At 46.3% G+C, this 11,696-nt stretch overlaps 1 protein-coding gene across 5 annotated transcripts in view; it reads left to right on the top strand.

Moving 5' to 3' along the window:
- Window positions 1-247: 247 nt before the first annotated feature.
- Window positions 248-11,696, top strand: part of LEF1 (lymphoid enhancer binding factor 1) — a 69,604-nt gene continuing 58,155 nt past the window's right edge. For all 5 annotated transcript variants that reach the window (XM_034064538.1, XM_034064539.1, XM_034064535.1 and 2 more), the window contains exons 1-3: window positions 248-533; window positions 1,417-1,480; window positions 2,979-3,112. In XM_034064538.1, the coding sequence (XP_033920429.1) occupies window positions 324-533; window positions 1,417-1,480; window positions 2,979-3,112 (408 nt within the window). In that variant the 5' untranslated portion in view covers window positions 248-323. The remainder of the gene's footprint in view (window positions 534-1,416; window positions 1,481-2,978; window positions 3,113-11,696) is intronic.

Genomic DNA, 11,696 nt, shown 5'->3' with positions numbered 1-11,696 from the left:
GTCCCTGGGGGCGGGCAGGATACAAACGGGAGCGTTTCGACCTATTCCGGCCGTGCGGCGCGGAGGGGTCAGGCTCCCCGCGGGGTCGGGGCCGTGCCGGAGTGGGGGTATCTCGGCCCCGAGGGGGCGGGCAGGCGGGCGGGGGTCTCCAGCTGCCGAGAGCAACCCCGAGGACTTCACGGGATTTTTCCTTCTTCTCTCCTCCTTCTTCTCCTCTCTCCTCCTTCTCCTCCTCCCTCCTCCTCCTCCTCCCCCCGCTGCTCCTCCCGCTCCCCTTCCCGCGGCGGGCCGGCGGCCGCAGCAGACGCCGCGCTGCCGTGAGGATGCCGCAGCTGCCGGGGGCAGGGGGCGGTGGGGGGGACCCGGAGCTCTGCGCCACCGACGAGATGATCCCCTTCAAGGACGAGGGGGACCCCCAGAAGGAGAAGATCTTCGCTGAGATCAGCCACCCGGAGGAGGAGGGCGACCTGGCCGACATCAAGTCCTCCCTCGTCAATGAGTCCGAGATCGCCCCCGGCGCCAACGGGCACGAGGTGCGCGGCCGCGGAGTCTCCGCGGGGCAGCTCGGAGCGGCCAAGGGGGGGGCGGGATGCTGCTGGGGTCCGGCCTCTGCCGCCGCGAGGGAGGGAGGTTCGATGGGGCATCAGGGAAACAAACCCGTGTTCTCCGAATTTTCCCTAAATGAAAAACCTCACCCCAACTGAACTCCCCTTACCGGGGGGAAGCGGAGCGGGCTTCGCTCCCCTCCGCTGGGCTGAGGGTGGGGGCGGCCCCCTCCGCGCTTTGGCCCGGGACGAGAAAGTTCCCGCGAGTCCCCCGACGGTGCCGTGGTATGAGACCTCAAGCAGCCATGAAATTTCCTCTGTAAAATACGCGGGGCCGGAGCAGTAGCTGTAAACTCTTTCAGGGATTTGCATAAAACTGTTTGGGAAGAAATACCCGACACTAAAACAACTTTAGGGCGAGCGGGGAACATGCGGAGTTTTAAAATTTTGTGCGTATTTTTTGCTATTTTTTCTTTTTTTTTTTTTCTTCCCTAAAGATCTGGTGATGAAGGCAACCTGATTTTCATATTATTTTTTGTATCTTTTTACCAGTAGTGTTTTGGCGACCAAAGCTACAAATGTTTTCCAGAAATAAGCTTCTTTCGTTAGATGTAGGGGCGCTTCTGCTAGAAACGCATTGCAAAGCTCCGTAGTTATTCCCGTTCCCATAAAACGATCGTTTACACAAACGTTTCTGGTATAGTTGCCTTCCAGGCGACTTAAGACGGAAAAGAAAGATGCTTATCTCTTGCTCTAACTTTTTTTCTCGTTCTACAAGAAGCTGTAGCGCTGTGGCAGATAGATGAGCATCCATACAATGACTTTTCTCCTTTTTCTCACTCTTTTCCTATGGTGGATTCCCTTCGGTCAGGTTTCCAGGCAGAATCAAGCGCCAGATTCCTACCATGATAAAGGCAGAGAGCACTCCGAGGAAGGTGAGAAGAACATGGTCTTGTCTTGCAATATTGTCCCTCCTAGCGCCCCTGTGAAGCCTCCACATAGTCCAAAAACCGGAGCTTGTTTTCTTCTGGGAAACATAAATTTAGTACCCTTTGGGGGAGAGGAATGCCAGGGTGCTTTCAAAACACATTTAAAAAGGAAATCAATGTGCAGGACGTTTATCTTGAGTGACCAAATGGTATTTTGGTTGTTTAGAAACTGATAAGTAGGCCAAATGGATCTTTGCTGAAGAAATAACTAATTTTAGGATATCAGCTTAAACACATCTATCTCTTCACTCATACAGTGCAGCCGAGTTGTGTGTGTTCAGAAACTCGGTGCTTTTTCCCCATAGCCAAAGTCTGTGACATAAATCTCCTCTTTCAAATCTAAGCATGAGCAGACCTCTTGCTTTTTTAACATACCAACTGGTTAATTTTGATTGTGGAGGACAGAGGAAATGACAGAGTTTGCTGTATATCACTTAGGAAGCTGGACACACGCACAAAGAACATGTGCTGTGAAAGATGGGAGATTATGTTTAAAATGAAATGCTTATCATCATAAACTAAACCAGATCATAAATTCCATATAAAGACAGACACAGTTCAGTCTTGGTGCTTTCCAGGACTCTGTGGCAACCATAATTCGAATTGGTTGGTAAACAGCCTAAAAGCATTAATGCCCATGCTTGCAGCATCTTTGCAGTGAGGGGGAGGAGGTCAGCTCAGTATAGTTTCCTTTTCAGCCTTGCATCCTCTTAAAACCTCACTTTCAAGTAGTATCACTGTCACCAGTCGTGTAGGTGGGAGACCTGTTCACTCCACTTTTCAGGACCTGGACTCCAATTCTTTATTTTCCTACAAAACAGCTGCCCTCACTTGGCTTCTCTCTTGTCCGTATTGCCATGTGTGTTCGACAGCCCACCCTCACCTCCCAAAATTATTAGGGACTCCTTCCAAGCCAGCCTCTGCCCTCTAATTGTTGCCAGTGAGCGTGACCAGAATGAATTGTTGCTGCATGCAGTGGCTCAGCAAGAGAAGGAAATGATTATATCTAGTTATCACTGCCTTGTTCCTCCCTTTTCTTACAGTGATGCTGGAAACCGATACTGGCAATACATCTGAATCCACAAATCCTAGAGGGATGTATAAAATGGGGGGAAACTGCTACTTGAGAAATGTAATGTCATTGTTGATGTTTCTGCCTGGATTTGAACAGGGACTTACAAAATAAATTGGTTACTCTGAGGGTGTTCTGTATTTTAAGCATAAACTCCTCACTGAGAGTACTTGCTCCTTTAAGAATTAACTCTTCTTAAAAAATGTTATTACAAATCACTGTGTTTCCCTCTCTGTCAAAGGCAATTTCCATGAGCAAAGACATGTTTGCATGCAAAATATTTTTATGAATGCACAATACCTGTTTAAGTGCTGTAACTTACAAGAAATGTGTATGTGGGCAATAATGTAATAATTGTTTGCTCTTCCTTAGGAAAGCATCCAGACAGTGGCTTATACAGCAAGGGACCATCATACTCTGGTTATTCTGGGTATATCATGATGCCAAATATGAATAACGACCCGTACATGCCTAATGGATCTCTGTCGCCACCCATTCCCAGAACAGTGAGTTATCTCTTCCAAAGATCGGTTTTGTCGAGCTGGGTTTCCTCCTGTTCAGCCTTCAGTGTGTGTTCATGCCGGGGTTTTTTTGAGTAGCTTCAGTTATGGTGAAGGTTGCAATGCTGCTGCTCAGAGCCTCCGTTCACTGGAGTTTGAGAGCTCTTAGAGGTGTTGGTCATGATCGCAGTGGAAAAGCTGAGATTAACGTCTGTGGTGTCTGACATCCTTTGAACAGGGCTGGGGGCTTTGAGGAGGGAGCCCTGGTTTATGACTGTAGGATAGTGTATGGCGGAATGATGTAAATGCCATCTTTGTAGTGACTGGGACAGATGTGAATTTTCTGGCTTTAACTCTTCATTTGTTGAGGAAAATTGAGGGCTGGAAGCAGAACTGCTAAAGTTGCCTGTCAGTAAGATGAAAAGATTGGATTCTTTTTTTTTTTTCCTTCAGATGTGGCATTGCTCTTTGTTGATTGATATTTATTTCTGCCATCAGTTGCTCTGCGTGAAGGCTTTATGTATTTGAAACACTCTCTGTATCTTCAGCCACAAATTGTGAAACGCTTGCTTAGGAATTAATATAAACCGTGCTGCAGTAGTTACAGCTTTCCCTTACATTATGGCAGGCACTGATTCTTCCAGGTTGGTCCCTCTGCTTCCCTTGGTGTAGATGCACATTCAATGGATTTTAATGTAGCTTTAATTTTGAGTAGTCAATTCCCATTTATTTTTGTAATCCTCTTGGTATACATGTAGAGCGATGGGGAGGCAATGTTAAAACAAGCTGTGGAAATTATATTAGTAGAACCAGAGAGGAGCAGGAAACAAATTTGCTTGTAGGCATCCTGCTGAAAAATCCCGCTGCAGTTGTATGTGCTGTGATACGGGAAGTTGTATGCTGTTACTTCCCTGTGATAAAGCTGTGTTCTGTGTTACTTGCTCTTAGATTTTTACTTGTCGGTTTCTGTCAAACAACTGGCATTATTTTGCTCATCCAGTGTTCTTGATTCTTCTTCACGTTGTGGCTTTTTCAAAAGCAAAAAAAGAGGGGGCTTAATCTGTATTGGTAATTGACGGTAGCAAAGTGTGTTAAATTAGTGGATGTTTGGATTTGGAATGACAGGGTAGTTTGGCACTGGGAAGCACACTGATCTGTCCTCTTTATATGTTACCATTTGTGTTTGAAAGGTTTGCAAAATCTCATGCAGTATATTGTTGTTCGTAGCTGGGTTGAGGGTGGGTTGAGTATAAATTACAGTTCAGAGGCCTACAGCCATTTAGGGTGAAGCATGATGACCACGGTCTGTTGGCATTTGTCATTGTAAATGCTGCTGTACAGAAAACTTCAGTTTGGATGTATTGTGGGGAAAAGCATGCAGCTTCAAGAGAGGGCACTGAAACTGAGGGCTCAAACCTTCCCCTTAGAGGCCTGGGAAACTTCAGACCTTTTTTTACCCCGTCTTTCCCACATTACCTTCCTAAGAAAGACCCTAGTGCTGGTGCAAGGCTTTGAACAACAAAATCCAGTTTAATTATTCACTGAGGATTTTCTCTTGTGTATGCGTGCTGTGGGGCTGCTGCTCTACACTGGTCTGGCATCAACACCCCCAGAATACTGGCTTCTTGCAGGAGGTTGTCAGCTCAGGTACTTGAGGAACTGCCCTACATGTGTACATTCGAGGGAAGGAGGGGGAAAACACATCTGCTTTCTAATTGTGAGGCTGCCTGCCGAACATCTGAGGGCCTAATTTAGTTCAGTGCTGCTCTTGCATGTTTGAGCAGCACCACTATTTCGGTAAAATAGTGCTGTTGCAGGGCTGCAATGTTGACATAAGCCTGGAGTTCGTTCAGTTTTACCACAAGGCTACACGCTTGAGTTATTAAATAATTTTTTTGTTTAATTGAACTATAATCTTTGTTAGTCTCCTAGCTGACAGCTGGGTTTTAATGCGTGCGAGATCAAAACGTTGCATCCAGGAGATGACACGCTCACTCATGGCCAACCACCGCTCCAGTGCTGCATGGTCCTTCCTGCTCACCTTCGTGAGGTCCCCACCGCTGCCCCGCAGGTTTGCTGTTGCTGTCCTTTCATGGGGGATATATCCGAGGCGAGGAGCAGCCGAGATCAGCAAGCCTTGGAGGTGGATGTGTCCCCTGGGGTGTCAGCCCCCGGCCATTTGTGCATGGAGCAGCCCTGCTGTGTGTACCTGTGCCCTTCCATTTGCATGACAAAGCAGCTTCTTGTTGATGCATCTGTTGCCTGGAGGTGTTAGGCAGGATTAAAAAGCCGCCCTGGGGCACTGAATCCTTTTTTCACCTTGGAAAGACCCTGCTGCTTGCAAACTGGCCAGGGGATGCATCCTTGAGGGAATGCAGACAGACCTAAGACTGGGACCATCTATGACCAAGGCAGCCTTGGATCGCTATTGCCATGGCAGAGAGAGCAAAGCTGTCTTGGAATGGGAAAAAAGTTACTTTCACTAGCATATGCAGAAAAAAAAGGTCTTTTATTAAAAAAAGAAAAAGGCAAATGCTTTGCATTGTTGCTTTGTAAAATTAAAAATACAAGTCTATAGTCAGCCACAATATGTCTAATAAGCTGTAAAAGCAGGAAACTGAAGTGTAATTTCAGTGCAGCTTTTGGAGGGGAAAGGGTGTATGAGGAAGATTTCAAATCTTCCAAAATCTGCTGTTACTAGAGTGGTCTCATCTTCCCCATTCTCTTCCTCCTTTTTTTTAATATTTATTTTTATTTCTCTTCTTTTTTTTTCTTTTCAATTTGTTCATTTTACTGGCAACCAGTTTGCATTTTACAAGTTGTATTTGTAGGAGCAGGAGAGTGTTAATTACAAGTTCAGGTACAAGCCTTGCACCGCAGTTTGTATTCTTATCAGATAGCTGGGTAGGTAGGAAAGCAAAGCAGTTGGTTTGGGTGGCTGCAGGAGAAGTGGCACGTGATGGTACTGAAACCACAGCAGCACCTGGTGTATGTGCATCCTGTGTGCTCGAGATATCTTTTGGTGGTTGCTCAGCATTGTGGGGGTACTGAAGATGGGACACGGAGGCAGCTGCTTGTTTTCTAACATGTGTGGGTTTTCTGACTTTTTCATTCACAAGACTAGCTTTGGGGTAGCAAACCTTTCTTGTCTGTGTGGTGAGAACCTGGGTACGAAGGAGGTGACTGAAGAAATCATTTATCTGTGTCTTAAATTCATCCAGAAAATAATTTTGTCTTTGTTCCTCCCTCTTCCCCAATGAATTAGACTTCCTGTGTAGATAGAGGATTTCTGCAGCCTCCCTTTTGTCTGTTGTTCTGTGTTGTTGGGGTCTGGGTTTCTTTCTTTGTGGCTAAACTGTCTCTTTGTAGCAGCTGGAGGTGTTAAGTGGGTTGGAGGATACAATCTATAAACACCTTACATCCACGTGCAAGCCACAGCATATCCATTTGAAAATGATGCAGAATTCTGCTAAGAGAGTTTGAACGCAAGGAACAATGTTTGTAAGAAGCAGGACCCCCTACCTTGCCCAAGTTTTGGATATTCCTTCTGTGCTTCTGCATGGAGAGGGTTATGGAGATAGCTCCTGTCTTGAAGAGTCCCAGGAGAAATTGTGCAGATAATATGGACAGGAGGAGGGGTGAGGGTAGAAATAGCAGGAATGAATAGCTACAGAGCCTCAGTAAGAGGGTTTTGTTTCCCTTGCTGTATCTTGCAGTGCCTCTGAAAGCAGGCTGGTTCACTTGCTTGTGGAGAATTTTTGAGACCCCAAGGGGAGCTGCAGAAGGACATGAACCTGATTATTCATAATATTGTCTTTTCCTGAGAGTTCGTTTTTGCTGACTGTGCAGTTGTAGGCGATTGCTGGGAGCTGTGGTCAGCTGAAAGCTCCCTGGCCCAAAATGAAGTGGGCTTAGTAGCACAGATGTTGGAGCTCAGCTCCTGCTGCCGAATCACACATCAGAAGGCTTTGCACTAATTCCGAAGTTGGCATCGGAGCAGGATGCTCCAAGGGCTGTAGGCAGCTGTGGTCCTGTTGCATGTCTCTTTCTTCCTCCTGCAACCCCAGACCTGTGCCTGAGGAAATGGGTTGCACAGGCAGCAGAGGGGCTCGGCAAGCTGGAGCTGCTCATCCAGCACTGGAGCTCTTCTGCTTCACCCTGCACAGTACATGTCTTCTCTATGAAGTTAAACCATTCCGATTAGTTCCTAAATCTTTCAAATCAGGAGCAGAGGAGCACAAAGCTTCCTGACTCTATGAAAGCAGAGCTTGCTAGGGTTTGCATGGGGAGGAATTTTAGCACTATTTGCTGGGTGGCTCAGTGAGTCACACCAGGGGAGAAGAGGAATCTGTGCAGTGCTAATAGAAGGGACCTCACTGCTGCAAATGCATCTGTCAGCTGCTCTGGCTCAAGCGTCACAGCTGATCAGTCCAATGTACAAGCCAGGTCTCTGTGAAACACAAATCCAAGCCATGAATGGTCACAGACCAAGTTTTGATGGTGCCTTCTTTCTCCCCCTTAGTGAAATTAATTCTCCATTTGGAAAATTTGGCTTATAAATTGGCCTTTGTCTGGAGCTTGATCTGGTTGCTTTTGATAAGACTGCACAATCCAGGCAAAGTCTTACCAATGTCGTGTGGTCTTTGGGGACGTACTGGTGAAGAAACATGCTTTTCTGCTCTTGCTGTCTTCTCCTTGTCAGGGTGAAACAATTAGCAAATCAACCTAACTGTGAATGGGCATGTGGGGAAGATTCTTCTGAAGCCACACACATGCAGAAATTGTGTGTGTGTGGCTTCAGTGGAGGCATAATCGAACCCCCCACCCATTACAAATCGTTGAAGTTGGAGCTTTTGTATATCAATATGTGTGTATGTTTATGTTCTAGATCTCCTTTTTTTCTATATATCTGGGAGCTAATTCAATATAAATTGTAAATGGCAGAGCTGCCGCTTACATTTTAAGGTGGTTTTAAAAGCAAAATTTCATTCCTCTTGTTTTGATGCTGTGCCACCTCTTCTCCAGCTTAATCACAGCCCAGAAAAAATGTTAATAAGAATAGCTTGTTACTGACTGCAAGTGCCAGCGAGGATATGGCTCAAGAAGAAAGCCTAAAGCTTCACAGGTTCAGGCATCAAAAGAGGAAAAGACTTTTTCCAGATACTTGCAATGCTGCATTGCTGCAGGCATTGTAAAGCCTGGGTACCGCAGGCCTGGCTCCTCCCGAGTACTTAACTTCTGTTTATAGTTAGGGAAAACTCCTCCTGATATGGGAAGGAAATAACCCACACAAAAGCATTTACTGCTGCTGTAATATTTCTGAAGTCCTATTAGAGAGAGGCATGTGCTTTGTTTGCGAGTAGTAAAATACTGTGTCTGGCAGGAGAAGGCAGATGAGCAAGAGTCTGCTTTAATACAGACACGGAACATTTTACAGCCTGAAGTCTGCATCAGATGGACTGCTGTGATGTCCTGTGCTGCTCTTAACATGGATGGACACTGTCAGTACCCAGTGTATGTCAGAGGGAAATGCTGCCACAAGCCAGGCAGTCTGCAGGTTCTCATCTTGGAGGAGGCAGGTTGTCCTCTTGCAGTGCTGCTCCAGTTGTATGTAAATCACTCCCGTTTACCCCAAACCACCCCCACCCTGGCTATCAGGCATTTATCTCTAAGCTGGTTTTGGCTGTTGTGAAGACTGTTCTCATCTGACTGTTGGGTTTGGTCCCTTCTTGCAGGACGCCAGGGAAAAGGCGGCGCAGCTGCTTGGTGTGCTGCTGCTGCCCAGGCTGTTGGGGATTAGTGTCTCTGTCACTCTGGCCCTTCATGAGCATTAGATTCACTTAAGAAAATTGCATTCAGAATAACTTAATCTAGCAACCCAACGGCTTCTATTTTGAGACTTGGATCTTGTGGATATGTTTATTTAGTTTGGGTTTCCCACTTCAAAGGAATCTGTCCTCTCAGCAAGAAAGTGATTGAGCACTTAAATAAAAATATATTCATTGAATTTTTGGGATTGAGCTAAAAGTGCAGTAGGGAGTTAACATGTACGCCAACTGTGCTAATCAGCCAGGGATTGCCTGTTCTCCTAAAGGGGAAGAAAAGTGGTCTGAACTGCAGAGGAGAAATGGCATGCCTACCCCTGGCTTCTGGCAGTGGTACTGCTTACTGATGCTCCAGGTTGAGATGAAGGACCTAGAATATCTTTGTGATCTTCAAAGATACCCATTCGCTCCCCTAGAGGAACATTTTTATAGAGTTGAAAGGTCGACTCGACATTTGTTGGTTTGCTTTAAGTGGCTGGGGGTATAGGTAAGGTTGAGGCATAAAATCAATAGGATGAGCTTAGTCAGCAAAAATTGGAAGTGTAAAGTTTCAAGGCTTTGATTGAATATTTATAAAAATGGGCAGTTTAACTTAAAAACTAAGTGTACTGTCGTCACCAGCTGTAACACGTAAACCAGAGAATCACTTCAGTTAGGAGTTATTAGGCAAGCTGGAGAGCAGCTAATTCCCAAAAGCGTCTGCCTATCCAAGCGCCTTCAGTGCTCTAGCCCTGCACTTCAAACAGTGCCACACAAGTCAGCAGGCAGGTCTGCTTCACCCAGGCCAGTGCACAGGGAGAAGTCCCTTGGGAGCCTGTGATTGCATGCACGTGTTTGCCACAATGTGCCTTCTGACTGTGCTGGCACTTCCAATGAGCAGGGGTGTACGCGTGTGCATTTGGTGCAAGGAAGCTCTAGTAAGGCTGCTTCCACAAAGAACAGAAGAAATCTGTTTGTAGACCCCTGTTTTTTCCTTCTTCTTGCCTTCTGAGTAGGGAAGCTTTAAAGTAGGTTGAAGCAGGCTGCTGTTGTGCGTCCAGCATAGCGCCAGGCACTGCACATGCTTGATGGCCCTGCTCTAAGAAGCCTGCAACCATGACTCACAGGAGCTACAACAAACCCCATGGTGTCAGTATGGGGAGTGAGGTTTCACAGGGTTGAAAGGCATAATACTGAAATCTCACTGATACTGATGGCAGCTCAGCTTCCCCCTTACCTGGTTTGAGCAGAGTTCTGTATGGAGGGGCAAGTGTTATCCAAAGAAAGCCAATCTGGAGATAGTCTGATTTGTCAGGTATAAAACAGGGAACGTTTGTCAAAAAACAGGGAAAGGGTACATGAGGTTTTTGTTGGCTCACAGGTAGGGCATGATAAGCTCTAAAAAGCTATCCCTGTAGGACCTGTATTTCTGGGTCAGGGTCCTAGTGACACTGGCTGCTCAGAGTCAGTCTCAGTAATTGGTTGTCTCGCTATGCTGTAAGGCTCTATTTCATCAATTTTCTGCCTCTTTCTGTATTTCAGAACTGCCTCAGAGATTTATCTTTGTGACCGTCTGTTTCTCTCCACAGTCTTGGCATATCTTCCTGCCTTGATCTTTCTTTATCCCTCCCAAATCTTGCATTGGCAAGCTTTGTGTAGCATGAAAAAAGTACAATATGGAGGTGACGATTAAAGGTGTCAACGCTTGTCAAATGCAGATGGCACTTGGGGAGAAGGCCTTTTCCCTGCCGATGTGCTAAAATGCTGATAAATTGTGTCCAGCGATGCAAATGTGTTTATTTTGTTAAAATACCACAATCCAGTGTCTGTTTAGGGTCTCTAGTTTCTGAAGTTTGACTGGTGCTGTATCAGGTTTAGGAAACTGCAGTTACAAGTGGTAATTGTGCTTTTGGTTGCCGTCTATCCCCTGCATCCAGTCCTGTACTGCCTTCATTGCAGTTTCGTGCAACTCTCGTGTACCCCCATGGTGAGCAAGGTTCCCACCACAGACCCATGTTGCATCCCATGCAGCCATGCCACAAAACTGGCACCGCAGCACATCTTCCCACCAAACGGCTTCCCAGATTCATTTTTATGATGTGACTTCCTTCTCACATCCATGCCCTCTCCTCAATCTGGGGTTTGTGGTAGCTTGTTTCACTGTGTGGCACTCTTCATGACCTGGTTGGCAGCATTTCTGTTTCTTAAACTAAAGAAATGCTTGTTTCTTCTGTTGTCAACAGAAAAGTTGAGTTGAAGCAGGAGAATAGCCAGGCCTGACACAGTGCAGACACCCCTCCAAGTTGAGGGAGACTCTGATTTCTCCCCTCAACACCTGCACATGAATTAGCCCCTGTGAAGAATAAAGATGGTCCCACAGTTCATGTACAGTTCCTCCTATCCCATATATAAACGCACATATGGGCTCAGCCTCTTGAGAAGGTATTTTGGGAGCACAGCAGGAATGAGCAGGTGGGTGATGGTCAGGTGTGGGAGCCCGGGGTGGTGGGGCAGGCTGCAGCGCGCAGCATCCCCTCCAGGCTCCTGGGGATCCACACAAAGAGGAAAAGTGAGCTCATGGAGCTGGCACTGGGAGAGCTTTTGAGGATATTGAGGAAATAAGCTGTATATCGAACATACTAAAATGCATTTTGAAAGACACAGGCGATTAAAATAATTTACCCTGAAGAATGCCCCTAAAGCTTTTTGTCTCGCTGCCTTTTGACATGAGCAGGCTGGGTTGTGTTTGCGTCTGCTCTTCACTGCTTGATTTCCTCCTGCACACA

Source organism: Melopsittacus undulatus, chromosome 7 (genome assembly GCF_012275295.1).
Source record: "Melopsittacus undulatus isolate bMelUnd1 chromosome 7, bMelUnd1.mat.Z, whole genome shotgun sequence".
Taxonomy (NCBI): Eukaryota; Metazoa; Chordata; class Aves; order Psittaciformes; family Psittaculidae; genus Melopsittacus; species Melopsittacus undulatus.
The sequence above is the reverse complement of the archived record's forward strand: the minus strand, read 5'-3'. Positions and strand labels throughout refer to the sequence as shown.